This window comes from Mus caroli, unplaced genomic scaffold (genome assembly GCF_978045245.1).
Source record: "Mus caroli unplaced genomic scaffold, Mus_caroli_1 scaffold_3, whole genome shotgun sequence".
NCBI lineage: Eukaryota > Metazoa > Chordata > Mammalia > Rodentia > Muridae > Mus > Mus caroli.
In genome coordinates, this window is record NW_028227258.1 from 64,939,420 (window position 1) to 64,959,325 (window position 19,906).

The following is a 19,906-nucleotide window of genomic DNA, read 5'->3' on the forward strand; positions in this document are numbered from 1 at the left end:
GTCAGCAGTGATCCATCCATCTAACTTCCCTCAGGTCCAGATACCCCCAACCCCAAACTCCCACACTCTAGGGGCCTTTTCAGGCAGCCTGCATGTGGTGTCTTAGCAGAGCTATGGAACAAAGGCTTTTAGCTCTATCACTATCTGACAAGCAGACAGCACCCTCAGGTGCCCTCATTGGGTGGTGAGAGCTTTCTCCAGCCAGTACCACCTGTAAGCTGGAGAGTGGGGCGGGAACACTGGCCCAAAGCGTCCCTATTGGAAGGCATGGCTCACATGTGTGCCACAAATGCCCTTAGACCACACAGGAAGACCGAATTCTAGAAACAAGGAGTAGATCATGTCTCCACTTACTGTCACTCCTAAGGGCCTGCTGAAGGTCTTGGTGCTTCACATCCCTGGAACTCTAGGGTATGCCGTGCTAGAGGTCTCAGTCCGCAGAGTGGGTGTGGCATAGCCTGAGCCTCCCTGGATATGAACATTAGCAGATATCAAGGTATATTGGGACCTTTATAACCAGGGACCAATAGGCATGAGAGGGACCGGGATAATGGACCACAGTCACGGGAGGAGATACACTCTGTTGTACAATGCATGCAGAAACTGTTAAAAACAGTGTGGGAGCTGGAGAGATGATCAGGGGTTAAGAACACTTCCTGCTCTTCCAGGAGACCTGAGTTCACTTTTTGTAACTGCTTGTAAGTCCAGATGTCGTCTTCTGATCTCTTGCAAGCACCCACATGTGCAGGGTGTGCAGACACAGACATATGAACAAGAACAATTAAAAAATAAATTATAACTGCAGTAGCTGAGAGTTTACATCTTATTGACAAATGGAGGCAGGGAGGGGGAAGGGAGAGAGACAAACATGGGCCAGGCCTGGGCTTTTGAAACCTCAAAGCCTGGTCCCCAGCGACCTCCTCCAACAAGACCACATCTCCTAATCCTTCCTAAACAATCCATCAACTGGAAACCAAACATTCAAACATATGAGCCTATGCGGGCTGTTTCCATTTGCACTGCTCTTCCAGAGGACCTGAATTCCCAGCACCCACGCTGGCAGTGAAAGATCCTGACAGAATGTAAAAGGTCACAGAAGCCCTGAAATTGGCAAAATAGATTTCATTGTTAGTAGAACTAGCTTCACTGATTTAGAAAAATAGAGGTGCACAATGCTCTGGCCGCTCCTCGAACCTGTGTGTCTGCCAATGTTCTGACCAGGTGTGTGCCCACTGCTGCACCTCACTGCCAGGTGTTTGTGATATTGGTTGCTGGGAAAGAGTTGGGAAATCTCCCCAGCAACCATAGGACCAATCTGGAGTGCTGCACCTTCATTAGACTCTTTCCCTCCCATACCCATTTCTTGAGGAATCAATCATTTTAGAATAGAAATTGTTTAGATCTGGAAATCCCCTACTCTCCCCCTTCTCCTTTCCCCCTGAGGGCCTATAAAAACTGGGTCCTCTTTCCCCTCGAGGTCGACTCGTCTACCCCTGCATGGGATACGAGTCGTCCCCAGAGCTTTGGCTTTCCCTGAATAAAGCCTCATGTGGTTTGCATCAAGCTTGGTCTATCGTGAGTTCTTGGGTGTCCGCTATTGCCCTGAGGCCTGAGCGAGGGGCTCCTCTCAGAGTCTTTCAGCAGCTCTTAACAATAACCACCTGTAGCTCTGATGAGCACACATTCGACACACTGACACATAGATAAGCATAAATCTTTTTTTAAAAATAGCCTTACAAAACCACAGCCCTTGTCTCAAATGGGATGAGAGGTAGTTTATCGTGGAACCGGTCTGGGTGAGCAGAGTCTGGGAATACAATCTTAGGATACTCCAAATTCCATGATTCGATGCGGTGCCAGTTGGGTGAAGGGGCAGGCAGATCACAGTGAAGAGCTCTCTGCTATAGGTCTCATGCTGGGTGATGACAGGCATGCTGTGGGAACTAGGACTCTGTGCCTTTTGTATAAGTTAGGGTTCTCGAAGGTTACAGAACGTATGGATTGTCTCTATATTGAGGGAATTTCTTGTAATGACTTACAGTAGTCCAAGTAACCCAACGATGGGCAGCTGTGAATGGGAAGTCTGAGAATCTAGCAGTTGCTCAGTCCCACCAGGCTAGCTGTTTCAGCTGGTCTTCTGTAGAAGTCGGTTCCAACAGGTGCTGGCAAGTAAGTGAAGCAGGTGAAGAAGAGTGAGTCTGCCTTCTTCCAATTTCCCTATGTGGGCTTCCAGCAGAAGGTGTGGCCCAGATTAAAGGTGTGCACCACCGCTTTTGGATCTGGGACTTGCTTTGTCCTTGGCTGACCTTGAACTCAGAGATCTGCTTGCTTCAGTCTCCTGGAATTAAAGGCATGTACTACTTTGCCTGGGTCTAAGATTTTCATGGCCACTATACCTCAAGATCTCCATGTCAAGATCCAGGTCAGAAACTTGTGTCTTTCAGCCTCAAGATCTGGATCACAGGTGTGCCCTCCAATTCTGGATTGTAGCCCTTGAAGATGTAGTCAACTTGACAACCAGGAATAGCCACTGCACCCTTTCCAAAGGATTTATGTATTTGTCACAGAGATGTTATGTCTAAGGTTTTACAGCTGTGAACAGACACCATGACCGAGGCAACTCTTATAAGAACAACATTTAATCGGGGCTGGCTTATGAGTTCAGAGGTTTGATCCATTATCATCAAGGCAGAAGCATGGCAGCATCAGGGCAGGCATGGTCCAGGAGGAGTGGAGCGTTCTACTTCATCTGAAGGACGCTATAAGACTGACTTCCAAGCAGCTGGGATGAGGGAGTTGGATGGCGCACCCACTTCAACAAGGCCACACTTCCAAATAATGCCACTCCCTGCACCAGGCATATTCAAACCACCACAGTTAGATCACAGGCAATGAATGGCTAACAGGCCAAGAGCCCAAGACGATTTTGGCTCCCATCTAATGTTCTAGCTCTCCACAGCCAGCTAGTTTTGTAGACAGCTATCATGGGAGTGGCTTTTTTCCTAGGAACTTCAGTTAACAAAAGATCTTTTCCAAAGTACAGTCTGAAGTTTGATCCCCTTGCGCTCCTGTCTTGCGTCCTTGCTGTGATACACCGGTGTTCATTCCGATAAGTGGCTTTGCATCTCAAACACTTATAGCCCATTTTCAGAAAGTATGAGACAATTAAATAGCACAATGACTATTTATGAGACTGATGCGCTACTGAAAGAACCTAGTGGGGAAACCCCCACCCAACTCCCGATTCAGCATGCACCCAAGAATCACGAATAGAACACAACACCTTGATGTAACAACACGAGGTATTTTAATGGCGGAGCTCCGGGTCGAAACGTATCTCACACAGGAGACAGTGGATTCGACCACGAGGCTTGGAAGCTAGGGGTTTTTATAGAAAAGGAGTGGGGCTGGGGGAGGAATTGGCGCGGTTTTACATGATTGGTCCATTTAAACATCAGCAGCCTGAGGTCAGAGGGGTGGGAGATAGGGAAGCCATGGGCCTGCCCGGGCATGTCCTGGTCTGTTCTGCTATGTTCTCAGCCCCAGGTTTCAAAGCTCACAAACAACTCTTTGGGCTATTTGACATACATTACATGAATCACAGGTCTCAAGTTTTATTTCCTTTCACTACCTACTGCGCTAACGAGGCACCTACAATGACTATTTATAAAGCCTTTGGAGTCTTACAAGATCCCTTTGCTCAAATAAAACTTATAGGGACTGTTTATACATTTAGTGTAAGCATGTACATATGTGTGTGTGTGTGCACAGGTGTGTTCACCATTTGTGTGTCAAAGACCAGAGGTTGCTTTCCAGTGTCATTTCCAATCACTCTCCACCTGATCTTTCTCGACCGCAGCTCCCACTCGACCTAGAGCTGGCCAGCAGCGCCTCCTCCAGGATAACCCCTGTCCTTGCACCACTGGGCTACAGACATGGGTTACAGACAAGCCTTGCCATGCCAGTCTCTTAGGTGGAAGCATGAACTCAGTATAGCGAGCACTTTACCCATTGACCCTTCTCCCTGGACTGACAGTTCCTTTCTTCAGTGAGTCTGTAAGGTGGATGTGTGCGTGGGTGTGAGTGTGGGCGTGCGCACACCCTTTGCTGCAGGTCCTCACAGGGTCTCTGCTGTTTGCCCCCGCACACGTGAGGTATTCTGGAGACTCTCTCTCTCCACTAATGCCTTAGTGTAGGAAGTGGGAAATATAGACGCTCACCTCTATGTCTGCCTCTCTATGGGTTCTGGGGATTCGAACTCAAGCCTTCATGCTTGTGTGGCAAGTGCTTTTACCCAATGAGCCATTTATTTTATTATTTTAAAATAATTTATTATTTTTATGTACATTGGCATTTTGCCTGCATGTCTGTCTGTCTGTGTCTGTGTGAGAGTGTCAGATCCACTAGGGCTGAGGTTACAGACAGTTGTAAGCTGCCATGAAGGTCCAAAACCAAAAAACAACAAAAAACCCACCCACCCAACCAACCAAAAACATTCACATCTGATGCTATTTTGTACCAGAAAGCAAGCTCGATATTTCTGAATGATCAAATCTAATAGCTTGCCATATCAGGGGCTATACATAACTTATAAAGCAAACTTACTTTTCCTCTAATGTGCAAGGGGACATCTTTGTTTCTGATTGTATTTCTGTGAACTAGTTATTGTTGAGGAGTTTGGATCAAGTTGTTTTTCTGTCAATTAAAGAATTAAAAGGCACAAGAGATCTCCAGTACAACAGTTAGCAGCAAGGAGGATCCCAGACACAGCAGCAGAAGTAATGAGTGAAAACCACTTTTACTAGATGGGTTTTATTAAAACTTTTATTCAAGGCAAGGGAACTCACACACACACACACACACACACACATGCACCCACACCCACCACATGCATACACACACACCACACACACACCTCACATGCATACACACACACACACACACACACCCCATATGTACCACATGCATACACACACACCACATGCATACACACACACACACCACATGCACACATACACACATAAACACACACACATACCACATGCACACACACACACGCGCGCACACATACCAGCAGGGCAGCAAAGGTTCACACAGTCTTTGGTGGGCTAGAACTTGGTGGGAGTCCCCTCCCCTGTTTAGAGTTGCTCAGTTTAGACAAAGAAATAAAACCAGATTCTGGAGGTGCAGGTCGGAGAATCAGAAGTTCAGGTTATCTTAGGCTACTCCGTGAGACTGGGGCCACCCTGGGCTAGATGCTAATAAACTTTGGATAAATAGTCAAGGTCAGGCCTTTTGCTTACTTGAGCAGCACAGGGAGTGTGTGGAAACAGCTAGTGGGAGAGAGTAAGCCTGCTGGCCTTTTGTTTCAAGCTGTCGGGCCTTGGCCTCTGGTCAGAAGGAGGAAAAACAAGCTAGAAGTTCCCGTTTTGTTTTGTTTTTTTTTCAATTTTAATCTTATTTTATTTTTAAAGTCTGTCTGTGGCTCCTATCTATCTGTCCATCTGTCCTCCATAAAGACTTGCATCTTTAAGGTCAGGACTTAGAATTTCTCTGGTTATCATTAGAAGAAAAAGCATGCAGGCAAATGACAATTGGGTTAGCAGACACCTCATCTGTCCATCACTCCACCTAGTTGTCTGTTGCATGCAGGTGTGTTCAGCCTTTTGGACAATGTGACACCTCCCAATCAGGTTACAAAATAGAAAGGAAGAAAACAAAGAGCTAGGATTTAGATATTTGATAGACATGTGTGGGAGGTAACAGACAGTATGGCAAGCCACTTGCCTTTTTTTTTTTTTTTTTTTTTTAATGCTCCTGACCTGAGGCAAAGACTGGGTGGACTTTTTCTCTTGCCAGCATGGGCAGGCAGCGCAGTCCAAGTACAGGGCCAGGCTAGTACATGTTTATCCAGAAATGTGGGCCTATCAGTTTCTCTGTCTTTATTCAAACTGACAACTCCTAGACTAGGAGAAGATTCCCCTAAAAGATCCTCAAGCCCCCCACTCCTCCAGAAAAGGCCAACTTCCTGAGATCACGCTCAATCTTTCTGTGTGCTGTACTCTGTGTGCCTGTGTTTTCTCAGCCTAATAATCTTTCTTCACGGGTTGATTCTGTCTGCTGTGTCTGAGATTTACCCTTTGCTACCTGCTCCACAACATTTCCCCCCTGCCGTTTATTCTTTAACTGGCAGAGAAAACAAACTCCAATCAAGACCCCCTACCTAGATACATAGTAAAAGAAGAGAAAATAGGACTTTGGGGCGAAGTGACTCGCTGGCGCCATCGCGTGGTCATCTGTGTACAATGCAGGCAGCGTGCGGTTGGGTCATCATTGCCAAAGCTCGGAGACCCCCGTGACCCGAAACGCTCCTCGGCGGACTTTTTCAGTCTCCCGCAAACCTTACGATTAATTGCTTTCACCTAGCAGACAAGAGTGAATGATCTCTACTGAGTCTGCGGCAGCAGAAAGCCTGTGGAAAAGGGTGGTGCGTGTCCGATTCCCTCTGGTATAGGGAAGGGCCCCATTCCAAAGCAGACTCAGCTCTTGGTAATGATGGTTCACTTTGCATCTGCGCGAGCACAGCATCACGAGAGGCTGGCAGTCTCCGCGAATGCGCAGCTGCAGAACGACTCACCCCAGCCCGCCAGTCTGATCAGCGCGGTCGAGGACCCACATAGCGACCCCTGGTGGCTGCCTTTGGGGCTCGCAGCTGCTGCTGCCGCTGCCGGGAGAAGATTCAAAGTCCCGCCTAGCCCGAGGCTCTGGTGGGTAGACGCCAAAGAGCAAGCAGGAGGAGACTGCGACCTCTGCCTCCTCGGTGTCCAGCATACACGGCCTCCGCGCAGGTTCCAGCATTGTTGGAGCTAGTTAGGGAGGGTCAGCCGAGCCAGAGAGCGGGCAGACAGGTAGCTCAGTATATCCTTAGTGCAAAGTTTCCAGAGCTGAGAACGAGGCATCCCGAAGGGGTCTGATGCAGCTGGTGAGGAGGAGCGTGTGTCCACATGCCTTTTGGGATAGGAGTGGTGTGGTCGTGGGGAGTCTTCATTCCTAGAGCAGTGCAAGAAGCTTCCTGGATCGTCAGGGTCTTGTAGTTAATTACCAGGCCTGCCAGGCCTCAGTACAAAGTAGGCAATTAGGGGTTGTCATTTTCCAGGCTTGCTAATAGAGAACCGTACTCATTCCCAGGGGAGAATCTAGGCCCATTTCAGAAGGCTCAGCGATTTCTAGCCTGGTTTGGGGATAAAGCCGGAGTAGCCAAATGTATTTGGGGGCCTGCTATTACTTGGCATCTTTTGAATTTACAGATTGTCCCCTAGGAGGGGCCGACGATTAGCCTAGATCTTCCTACCCAGTGATGACAAGTCAGAAAAAAGAATGGAGATCTTGTGGGTAGCTGGCCCTCAGAGGTCTTACAGACTTTACTGCCAACCCAGAGACTAAGTCAGGGGACTGTAGGAAACTAATTAGGGAGCCGGAGTGGGAGGAGGGGCAGCGTGTGGCCGTGGGACTTCTGAGAAACGGTCACATTTACAGTATTTTGGAGGAAGGATCAACAACCCCTTCTAATTCACTAGCAGGAAACGTGGGAAGGTTAATGGTGGGGTCAGAGTTTTGGCTCAGAACATTAAAACTTGCAGTCCCTGCACTAAGGAGCAAGTTGGCAGGACAGGGCAGGGCAGGGAGGTGGAAAGAGCTCTGGATTAGTCTTATTACTTGAGATACTTTTTAGACATGGTCTCATGGTCTGGAACACACTCTAGAGACTGCTGAGCTAGTGCGGGGACTACAGATGCGCACTGCCAAGTGATTGCAGGTGACTGAGCCCAGGACTCCCTGCAGGCTAGAGAGGCACACCCCACGCAGAACTGAACCCTCAGCTCCCTTAAGACGCATATTAAACCTACACATTACTGTTGAGTCTAGAATGCTGGACTCCGGAATATGTGACAACCATCGGTTGAATGGACAAGTGCACATAGAAAGCTGAAAAATCTAAGCTTTTTGGTCAGTAAATTTGAGGGGTTGGGGAGAATCGCAGTGAAGAATTTGATAAGCTGCTGGGTGGTGGCACATACCTTTATTTCCAGCACTTGGGAGTGATCTCAGGGTGTTCAAGGCCAACCTAGTGTACAGGGAAGCCAGAACTACATAACAGAGACCCTGTCCTAAAACAAAACAAACAAACAAACAAACAAACAAACAAAAAACCCAAACTTCAAAAATATAAACAAAATGGAAAATATGTGATAAAGAATCGCCAGGGGGCTGGTGAGATGGCTCAGTGGGTAAGAGCACCCGACTGCTCTTCCGAAGGTCCAGAGTTCAAATCCCAGCAACCACATGGTGGCTCACAACCATCCGTAACGAGATCTGGCGCCCTCTTCTGGAGTGTCTGAAGACAGCTGCAGTGTACTTACATATAATAAATAAATAAATCTTAAAAAAAAAAAAAAAAAAGAATCGCCAGGGAGGGAAGAGGAAGCGGTCTCAAAACTACTGAAAATGAGGCTGGTTTCCACGAGATGATTTAATATGGAGGACTGCACTATCAGGGCGGGAGGGGGGGCGCTAGGGAAAAAGGACAGGCCTGATGTTGACTTTCCTACACATGCTAAAGTATTTCTGCTTACTCACTTACTTATGTAAGTATCTCTGCTTACTGTTTATATCTCACAGTAGTGCTAGAACGTTCCTTCTAGAAGTATTGTTAGAACCGTTCCTACATCTCCCATTTGTGTGAAGTGGCATAGGCAGAATCTTCAGAAGTCATGCCTCATAGCTGCAACAGTTTAAAGGCTAACCCTCAGAAAAGTTTATGTTAAGGTTGGCAATGAGAAGGCCAGTCTTCCCCCGTCCTTTCCCATACCTCGCAGAACACTAGTACGTATGTAGACAATTTGGGACTCCATAAGGTTTCAGGGTTGGGGAGTACTGAAGATGTAGTTCCACTGACAGCGTGCTTGCTCAGCATGCATGAACAGCATAAACCAAGCATAGAGACACATGCCTGGGATTCCAGCACCAGGGAAGTGGAGGTAGGGGGACCAGTAATTCAAGGTCCTCCTCGATACTTATGGAGTGTCAGGCCACCTGGGTAGACGAGACACATAATGTAGATTAGTCGGTCCAAAACTCATAGACAATAAAATTGCTCTTCCTCATCTTGCCCACTGGAAAGGTACAGAGTCAAAACCAAACCAAACCAAACCAACAATGAACCAGGCAGATGGCTCATTGATGGAGAACACTTGTTGCTCTTACAGAGGACCCAAATTCAGTTCCCAGCAACCACATGCGGGTTTATAACCATCTGTAGCTCCACTTCCAGGGGATCTGACATTTTTCTTCTAAACTCCCTGGGCACTGGATATGCATGTAGATACAGACAAAACACTCATGCACAGAATCCCAAACAAAACAAAAACCCAAGCCCCAAGTTCATACCACTTACAAGCATCTCATGCATCTAACTCCACCAGCTATATGCCTTTTCTCTTTCAATGTTGACTGTTCAGAGGCTATGTTAGGGAAGCCTTTGGTTTTATGGTTAATTCAGCCTTGGTAGACTGGGGAAGTCTGCTCTCCTGTTGCTTTTCTGATTTACCCTTTCGACTTTCCTTTTTTTTTTTTTTATTCCTTTTTTTTGTTAAAAGTTTAACCCATTCTAACCTTCCCTTAAATCCATTCTTCTTGTCTGCCTGTGCCTTCCAGTTCAGTGATTAAAGGCATTCACCACACTGGCCTTTCTTCAGTTCAGACTCAGCACATGCCATCCCCTGCTCACCTGTGGAGAGTCTGGCACACAGTGGTCTATCTTATTGTTATTCCCGATGAATGAGAAGATTTTATTTTGAAATCCCCTCTAACCTGTGTACTTTTTGGAAAAAGAAGAAGAAGAAAGAAGAAAAAGAAGAAGAAAGAAGAAGAAGAAAGAAGAAAGAAGAAGAAAGAAGAAGAAAGAAGAAGAAAGAAGAAAGAAGAAAGAAGAAAGAAGAAAGAAGAAGAAGTAGTAGTAGTAGAAGTCAGGTTGTGGAGAATTTGTGATTGGTTTGTAATCACTGAATGGGTCTTTTATGATTTTGGTCTCCCAAAAGTGGTGGTCAGTTTTGATCAATGTTCCCTGTGAGTTTGAAAACAATGTAAACTTTTCATTTTGAACACAATATAGTGTAGGTATCAGTCTTGTGAGATATGCTTCTCAAAATCCTTATGACGATGGCGGTTTCAGTCAACTTGGTCACTTCCTGAAGATTGTATAACTATTACTATTATTCTCAATTTGAAGATGAGAAAATGCATATTAAGAAACATATCCAGGGCTGGAGAGATGTCTCAGTGATTCAGAGCACTGACTGCTCTTCCAGAGGTCCTGAGTTCAATTCCCAGCAACCACATGGAGGCTCACAACCACCTGTAATGGGATCTGATGTCCTCCTCTGGTGTGTCTGACAGCTACAGTGTACTCATGTACATAAAATAAATAGATCTTAAAAAAGAAACAATAACCAATCAGACCTCAGCGAAAGCCACACAGCAGCTAGTTTGTTGCAGTAGTGTCTGCATGGTACCCTGGCCCACGCAGGTTTTAGGCATTACCCTTCCATATCTACACTGTTTTTCTATAGTGTCAGGGATGGTCTATGATGTAGCTTTATTGACAACTGCAAGTTGTATGGGGCTACTCAATCCTTTGGACTCAATCAATGCTTATAATCTCAAATACAACTTCTGGGTTGTTTGTGAGGTAGGGATCTGTCTTAGAACTCCAAATGAAGACTAGACCAGGCTGGCCTTGAACTCATAGAGATCTACCTACCTCTGTCCCCCAAGTGCTTGGACTAATGGCTTGTGCTACCAGACTCAGCCAAATACCATTTCTTCCTGCTAGGAAGAATTGTTACAATTTGTTTTGGTTTGTGTTTATAATCTATGCAACCTGGCTTTTCTCCTCAGAACAGAGCCAGAACTTCTCAGTTATGGTCTTCTTCTTTAACCGCCCCCCACTCCCCCAATCACAAATAAGATAGTCAAGGGAGCGGGGTGGGCATTCTTTTTCTTGAAAGCAAATGATTGGAAATCAAATTTTACGGTGATGAACTCTCCTAATTCTAAGAATCATATTTGCTTATTTATTGTGGGGTTTTTTTTGTGTGTGTGTTTGCTCCCAGGACCAAACTCAGGCCACTGGGCAAATACCTCTACATACTGGGTCATCTTGCCAGCCCTAAAATGGTATTAACATACTTTTGTTTTATTTTTCACTGGGGGATAAGGAATGGTCATTTAAGTACAATTTCTATCACCTAGTGCCTGGAAATCACTATCAAAATATGAGTCATTGTTTAGATACTTAAAATGACTCAGGAAACAAGTCCCCAACAAAGGAATTGACAAGCAAATCCTTCAGAGTTTCACAGTGTAGACACCGCAGAAGACCAGGTGCCCCTGCGTGATTTAACCCCAAGCCTCATATGTACTAGCACATTATTCACCACACCCTTTTCTGCTTATTATTCATGAATCCTGACTAAATAAACAAGCCAAGCTAGATAGAATACAGACAGTATCAATCAGAAATAGCAGAGATGAATTATAGGTAATTTCTTTTTGCTTGGCTCCCTTTTGTGTTAAATCATCAAAACTCAGAACTGTCAACTAAAAGCTGGGAAGGAGTGTTTAAATGTACTTTTCCCCTAAGGGCACTGATGTGAACTGTTTTGGAGACAAGATTTCTTTGTGTTGTCTTAGTTAGGCCATAGCCCTGGAACTAGTTCTGCAAATGAGGCTTGTCTTGAACTCAGATGTCCATTTGCTTGGCTTCCTGGAGTGCTGGGCCACCATCATTTGATTGTAAGCTATAACCAAAAGTCATGCTGGCCTATCTCATTAAGAATCTGCTTCCTAAGCCGGGCGTGGTGGCGCACGCCTTTAATCCCAGCACTCGGGAGGCAGAGGCAGGCGGATTTCTGAGTTCGAGGCCAGCCTGGTCTACAGAGTGAGTTCCAGGACAGCCAAGGCTACACAGAGAAACCCTGCCTCGAAAAAACCAAAAAAAAAAAAAAAAAAACCAAAAAAAAAAAAAAAAAAACCAAAAAAAAAAAAAAAAAAAACCAAAAAAAAAAAAAAAAAAAAGAATCTGCTTCCTAGAGCGCTGGGATTAAAGACATCATCAAACCCACTTCAAGTGTCTACAGAATGACGCCCTACAGGTCTAGATGTCTCACCGCAAACATGTCTTATGCAGTAAGGAGGTCAATGCAAGAGCTTAGAGAACCAAATCTGTACGCACACTTGTTGGGAAAAGGGTGCGGGAACCGCCGAGGTGGCTGCATGGCTTCCTACCACAGGATGCACTGTTAGCTGCTTGTTACAGCTGGTACCACTATCTCATCTAACCCTAACCAACCTAGAAAGGGCTCCACTATTTTTATTGGCCAGAAAAGAATCAGAGAAAATGTTTCAAGAGCATTCTGCCTTGAAGGGTAAGACTCCAAGCAAGGTGAGCCTCATTCCCGCTGCGTACACCTCACTTTGGGTGCTCAGAAGATTTAGGAAAAAGCTAGTCAGTGCTATGAAAACTGCAACTAGAGCCGATGCTGAATAAAAGCACGGATGTAGTTAGGCAGCGAAATGGCGCAGCAAATAGGATTTACCGCCAAGCAGTCTTCACTCAGCAGGAAGTGGAACGTGAGTTTCCTGAAGATAACCCTGCTCAGCATTGCTTGGGATACTTATGTTTGATGGCAATAGCTGACCGGTTAATAATGATCTAGGCAGAGCATAGATGCTCAGGGCAGTGAGACTGGTCTCAGCTTTGAAACCATAGGAAATGGTGAGGTGGTCTCAGATAAGTGGGAAAGATACGTTCCCAGCCTTAAATAGACAGATCACCCCACTAGTGATGCGATAACCCTACACCGCGCCCTACTCGCCCAACACTTTGAAACGCTCGATATTGCACCAGAGCGCTGCAGAGTAAGACTCATGGCTTAACCTTACCTGCTAGATCATAGACCCTTAGTGCTTACAGTCTTTTTTTGAGAACTTAAGTGGCTCTGAAAAGAGCCTTTTGGGTAAAGCCGATCAATCACGTCTCTGCTGCACTTCACTTGGAGCTGGTGTACTTGGTGACGGCCTTGGTGCCCTCCGACACTGCGTGTTTGGCCAACTCTCCCGGCAGCAGCAGACGCACGGCCGTCTGGATCTCCCGGGAAGTGATGGTCGAGCGCTTGTTGTAATGCGCCAGACGGGAAGCCTCACCTGCTATGCGCTCGAAGATATCATTCACGAAGGAATTCATGATTCCCATAGCCTTAGATGAGATGCCCGTGTCCGGGTGCACTTGCTTCAGCACCTTGTACACGTAGACAGAATAGCTCTCCTTGCGGCTGCGCTTGCGCTTCTTGCCATCTTTCTTCTGCACTTTCGTGACAGCTTTCTTGGAGCCCTTCTTGGGGGCAGGAGCAGACTTCGCTGGATCCGGCATTTTCCTCCGCGTTTAAAGATGTAATGTAAGGTAGACCGAGAAACTACGGACTGTTGCAGCGCGGCTTGCTATGCGGTACTTATAGAGCTTGTATGCAAATGAGGTTTCACACGGTATTCCATTTTTATTGGTTAATTTACAGCAGTGTCAGCGTCAAGGAGGCGGAGCCTACTCAAACCGCTTCTGGTTGCGCGCCTTGGTGGTGCTTAGAGGAAAGTCTTTCTAGCCAATCGCAGCCTCCCATTTCATGTTAGCCAGTTAATGAGAGCGGCAGTTTTGCCTCAGCTGTTCTTTATGTTCCCTTCGCTCAGATCCTTAAAACACCAGGTTGAATTAAGTTAACTATCGCTCTTAGGTATCTCGCTTAGAATTATGGGGCTACTTTTCAGGTTCACAGTTTTGAGAACCTAATTAGAACTCCTTTTCTGGACTGGCCCATATTTGAGTAGTGAGCCCAAGACCAGCTCTAAATCGAACGAACCTGAGAATGAGGTTCAATGTTACTGAGTGATTACTGGCAATTGTTAGGCCTGACACACTTGAGGGTGTATTTGAAACATTGAAAATACAATTGCAAAGGTGACACAGCTACTCTTACTGACAACGTAGGTGGCTCTGAAAAGAGCCTTTGTGGGGGGTGGATGGGAGACGGGGCGCTCAAGCGCGCTCCCCACGGATGCGACGGGCCAACTGGATGTCCTTGGGCATGATGGTGACGCGCTTGGCGTGGATGGCGCACAGGTTGGTGTCCTCGAACAGCCCCACCAGGTAGGCCTCGCTCGCCTCCTGCAGCGCCATGACGGCCGAGCTCTGGAAGCGCAGGTCCGTCTTGAAGTCCTGCGCGATCTCGCGCACCAGGCGCTGGAACGGCAGCTTGCGGATCAGCAGCTCGGTCGACTTCTGGTAGCGCCGGATCTCGCGCAGCGCCACGGTGCCGGGCCGGTAGCGGTGCGGCTTCTTCACGCCGCCCGTGGCCGGGGCGCTCTTGCGGGCGGCCTTGGTGGCCAGCTGCTTGCGCGGGGCCTTGCCGCCGGTGGACTTGCGGGCGGTCTGCTTCGTACGGGCCATATTTTCGCGACTTCGGCTTGCAGACGCCAAGTGGCCATACTTATAGACTTATCTTCGTCTTGATTGGGCCCAGAAAGCAGGAGTTTCTGGACTTGCTGTCTGATTGGGTAGAATTCGATCCTATTTGCTGAGTTTCAAGATGGTTACACTATTCCTTCTCTCCTGATACTTTTCCTTCTTGTATTTATGAACCACAGACGGTTTTAAAAAGATAGTGCTTTTCAGTTGATGTAACTTTCCTAAATGCAGTGTTTAAAGTGTTTCTCACGCAGTGTGCTCTTCTAACAGGTTTCTTTGGAAACAAACTTGCCCTTTTCATGTTCTGCGATTCACTTTGTAGCGAGTCACCAGATACTGTAACTCTTCCCCGACAGTTAGCATTTATTTAACCTCAGGCATTGTGCCCAGCGATTTGAACGCTTTGTACCACGGCTGAAGGATGACATAACGATGTATAGTGAAAGGAACCAAATGCAAACTTAAGTTTTACCTACTTCGAAACCCTACCCAAGCCGGTCTTACATTTACCGCACACTGACTATCGTTATGTATGGCGCTCCCGCCTTTCCTTCCGTCTAGAGTGCGTTCTTTCCACCTCCCTTCTACACTAACGGCCAATTAAGTCCTGCAGATGAAATGTTTATATAACAGAAGGATAAGACTAGAAGTATTAATACCGCCTTTCCAGTGGAGAACAGTTACTAAATAGTTAAACCTGTCACCTAGATGTCAAATCAAAATAACTTTCAAAGCAAATGAGCATTTACTTATTTGATTCTTTTTCCTTTTCTTTTCGAGACAGGGTTTCTCTGTGTAGCCCTGACTCTTTGACCTCACTCTGTAGACCAGGCTGGCCTCGAACTCAGAAATCCGCCTGCCTCTGCCTCCCAAGTGCTGGGATTAAAGGCGTGGGCCACCACAGTATTTCTGTATGTAGCCTTGGGTTCCTGAAACTCCATCTGTAGACCAGGCTGGCCTGTTTCTGCCTCCTGAGTGCTGAGATTAAAGGTGTGTGCCACTATGGCCTGGTTCAAAGTAAAGCTTTTAATAGCATGCCTGATTTTTTGGTAAAAAAAAGCATTGTATACCAACCTTCTTAAAATTCAAACCCGAAAGTAAAAATAGGCCCAAGATATTTAAAACTTTCCTTGAGGTGACAAAAATGTATTATCTTTTCGCTGAAATCCAAGTAAAATGAAATTGATTTTAAGGAGATTCCAAAATACTAAACACAGGTAGAAGTTTGGCAGTTTAATTAATTTCTTTAAGAATCCTTCAGGAGCAGAAGTAACCTCCAAAATATGGCACAAAAGTATCACTGATGGGAACTGTTACTTCTTCCTGTGGTCATTTCTTAACAATGTTTTAAGCATAGTCAGCAATGCTTCCTATAGAAGTGGATCTAGGGTGAGATGGATCAGTCGGCAAAGCCTTGAAACACAGAAACATCTTCTTCATATCGTACAATCAAACCATTCAGGGCTTCTCAAACGCTGCTGACCTTTCCCATCAGAAGGGGACCTGCCCTGTGGGGATGGATGGTGCCCACACCAGGTATCGTGTTTCCTGGTAAGATTTTCTTTGTAATGTATGTACTGGAGCACAAAGCATGTGGGTGTTTATTTAAATCAGAAAGAGATTCTCAAACTTCAGACTCTACTTCCCTGATCTGAGATTTTTATTTCTGCCCTCATCAGTGTTTAGGTAATAATAAGTGAAAAATTCCAGAAAAGAAGTCAGGAGTTTTATTTTACATTGTAAGCCTATCCTCTCATGCCCTCTCACCTGGACATAAATCGTCCCCTTGCCCAGCATGTCCTTGCTACACATGACTTATTTACTTAGTAGCAGCCTCCATTCAAAACACCTGTCAAGGCTTATGTTCAGGTAACCTTGATCTTATGCAATAAGGGCTCCAAAGTGCAAACAAATTTCACTATTATTGTCTGCTTTTATAGCTTTGACCTATTTATTGAGCCAAATTTATAAGTTAAAATTTACCATACGTATTTACACATATACTAAAGGAGACATACAGTGCTGTATATGTTTATGTAATGTACAGCATTGTCTGTATACTTAGCCACTGGCTGGGGATCTTGGACCACTTCCTCTAAGAGGAAGAGAAAGCTGCTGTATTCAGACACAGAGTCCAGGAGTTGTAGGGTTTATTTTAACAGACAGCAAAAAAGTCAAGAGTCTTCCTCTTGTCTAGCTTCTACAATTATACTTGTAAGAGGTTTGTACTCTTCAGAAATGAGGATGCCATTGTAGATGTGAATTCTATGGCACGAAACTAGAAATCAAGAAGTAAACTTTGAAGGTTATCAGTGTCCCTTCCAAAAAAGATAATCCTCGCTGCCCAGGCAAATTTAATCTGTATTCCTTCTGCTGCACATTGACTTCATCGACAATCCAGTCATGTCCCTCCGCTGTGCTTGGTCTCTACCTGACACTAGAGTGATATTCATGGGAAATTCTGGATCGAAACTTTGACCAGAACAGGGGTTATGATACAGAAGAAACTGTTTCTCTCCAGTTATTTCTCAGAAATGTCCTGAAGTTTTTCATTAAAAATTAGCCCCCCCCCCCAAAAAAAAAAAAGGCCAAGCAAGGTATAATGGCACAGAGGCAAGTAGATCCAGGTGAGTTCCAGGGCAACCTGGTCTACATAGAGAGTTCCAGGATAGCCAGAGCTACACAGTAAGACCCTGTTTCAGAGAAAACAAACCACATTGCCAGGGCCTAAAGTTTAGAGACAGAGAACTGGTATCTTATTAATTGGGGGTGGGTACAAGAAGCTCAACTTTTTCCATACAGTGAAAAGCAAACAAAAAAAATTAAATGAACTATTAGGCATGCAATATTTTATATGTACTTATATAAACAAATATATATGTATTTTATATATTTGTTTTTAATACAAAAGCATGGACTAAGTTTTGTGTTTGGGCTCAAGAACCCCCAGAGTTAGAGTCAAACACCAACTTGGACCAGGTGAATTTTGGTCTGTTTACCTGGTTTGCTTTGATTTTGAATGGTCTGAGACCTAGGACCAAACTAAGAAACCACAGGTATTTGGGACCTTTTTCTTACTCCTTTTTGAGGTGGGCCAGTACCTCCAGTATCCTGCCACTGGATAGAAATCAGTTCAAGTCTCCTTCCTACTGATCAAGTCACCATTACTGCCTATACATGACAACTTAGTATAATTAATAGTTCACCGAATGTTCTCAAGTGTAAAAGTATAATACAGTATTTCAGAGCTGTATAAGGTGTTGGAGATCTGAAGAAATGTTATCAGTTATATATTTTAAGGGCATTTTTTTTAATTTAGGGATTTGTTGGTTTGTTTGTTTTGTTTTTTGCTTTAACCTCCATATTTCTTTTCTGTTTTCTTTTTTTTTTTTTTTTGGTTTTTCGAGACAGGGTTTCTCTGTGTAGCCCTGGCTGTCCTGGCACTCACTTCGTAGACCAGGCTGGCCTTGAACTCAGAAATCCGCCTGCTTCTGCCTCCTGAGTGCTGGGATTAAGGCATGCGCCACCACGCCCGGCTATTTCTTTGTTGGAATTGAATCTGACAAGAAAAGATAGGTCAAACAGTTGTTTCCTTCTAAATATGTGTATTGAACATAGACATGGGAATTCTCAAAAACTGAGTAATTCAAAGGGGGTGGTTAGAATTTGGGGTCCACATACCTAAAGTAGGGGAAAGAGAATGGAAGAAGGGACACTTATGGGAAAGTCAAATGACTTTGGGAAAATAAATCGCCCTTAGGAGAATAGACAGGGACAGGATAGTCCTGAGACAGTGTCTACTCAAGAGTGGTCTCAGGTCTCACCCCTGAAAAAGAGAACAACGTTATTGTTGCCCACTCCTGTCCACACCCCCTTCCCTATCCTCTTCCCATCCCCTTCCCCACTCCGGGGATTTTCTGCAAACAGGATAAAATGTTGATATCTTTTGCAGGGTCCACTCTTAAACAGATCTCAACCCTTCTGCTCAAAATGATTCTCATGTCTGAAGTGGGAGAATATTCTTGATTCCCTTCAACTGAAAAGATGGTAGACTCTGAGTCTGCCTCAGGCCCTGGTACCAAAGCCCTGTCAGCCTGGCACATGGTTGTTTTATTTTACAAGGAAAGAGGCAAAGGCAGGAACTGTCCACCCATAAACAATTATTGAGCCTCTACTGCACTTCACCTTAAAAAGAAAGAAAACACAGAAATCACATCCCATTAGGGACATAGTCAAGGATGTGGAGAAGTCCGCACAATACAGAGATGTGAAGCAACACAGCTTCCAGGGGTCGCCATGGGAATCAGAAAACAGTGCCTGCGGGATGGAGAGGCTCTGAATTCTAGGGTGCTAGTTTGGGCATGGAGGCATGTCTATGCATTGGTCCACAAACAGGATCTATCCATCAAGAGACCTGTATGACTGCCCGAGGTTACTGGGGTAGGAGGGAGCTCTCTTCCCTCTAAGATGTACAATTCACAGGTCTTAGGTTTAAAACATTTGAGTTGAGAGGGGGGTCTGAGCCCCCAGCCTAAGGTGACTCAAAACCTACATCTATCTACATGTCTGGAGCCAGAAAATCTGGATAGAAAAAAGGTGGTGGTGGTGGTGGTGGTGATTCATGAGCACATATAGATGTTAGAATAAAGGAACAGTCAGAACAAGGCCTATCAGATCACTTTAAAAACAAGCCCCAACCAACCCACTACGGTTCTGATGCAGAATGCTTTCTCATGATTCTTCCATGGGCGGCCCTGGGAACGACAGACATACTAGAAGTACAGACTCCAGTTCATTTCCCAGAGCGTGACTGTATGAAACAGACACACACTTGAAAAAAGTGAATTTTAGCCTACTGCATAGTAGAGACAGTTTGGGATAACTGAAAACAATGGGCGGGCCTCAAAGGACTTGTGGAAACGAGTTTAGCAGCATTCCCGGGCTCCTCGGCTTGTCAGCGGGCCTTTGGGTAGAAGAGCATGGAAACCCACTGACCTCGGTGAAAAGGATCGGCGGCATCCTCAGTTTTCCTATGATCTAGTTTCTGCTTGATCTGAATACTGTGTCTATATCAACGAAACAGGCGACTGTACGCAGAAACGCCCGCGACCTTTCTCTTCCACACACATTCCTGGGTCCGCTGCTTTCGATTGTCACGCTGGGTATTGGAACTTTTGCTGCGGTTTTTATCTAACAGGAGCTCCGGGCCCTTCAGTGCAGCGCTCTCCCCCCTCATCTCTAAATTTCTCTTTCTCCGGTCTTTTGTCTTTTTAGCGTCAGTGCTTTCCAAAGTCTGTGTCATCTCTAAGTTTTATTTGGAGGAATCTGAAT

General features: G+C 45.5%; 2 protein-coding genes across 2 annotated transcripts; both read right to left on the bottom strand.

Annotated features, from left to right (window-relative positions):
* Positions 1-12,171: 12,171 nt before the first annotated feature.
* On the bottom strand, positions 12,172-13,553 carry LOC110291049 (histone H2B type 2-F). Its single transcript, XM_021157993.3, has one exon. It carries the CDS (start codon positions 13,487-13,489, stop codon positions 13,109-13,111), a length of 381 nt encoding a protein of 126 aa, XP_021013652.1. The 5' UTR covers positions 13,490-13,553; the 3' UTR covers positions 12,172-13,108.
* A 541-nt stretch (positions 13,554-14,094) lies between these two features.
* LOC110291881 (histone H3) lies at positions 14,095-15,256 on the bottom strand. The gene has a single exon (XM_085835649.1). It carries the CDS (start codon positions 14,555-14,557, stop codon positions 14,147-14,149), a length of 411 nt encoding a protein of 136 aa, XP_085691775.1. The 5' UTR covers positions 14,558-15,256; the 3' UTR covers positions 14,095-14,146.
* Between the last annotated feature and the right edge of the window lie 4,650 nt (positions 15,257-19,906).

Excerpts from the sequence above, each read along its gene's own strand:
- LOC110291049 (XM_021157993.3), bottom strand. The coding sequence starts at position 13,489 with ATGCCGGATCCAGCGAAGTCTGCTCCTGCCCCCAAGAAGGGCTCCAAG.
- LOC110291881 (XM_085835649.1), bottom strand. The coding sequence starts at position 14,557 with ATGGCCCGTACGAAGCAGACCGCCCGCAAGTCCACCGGCGGCAAGGCC.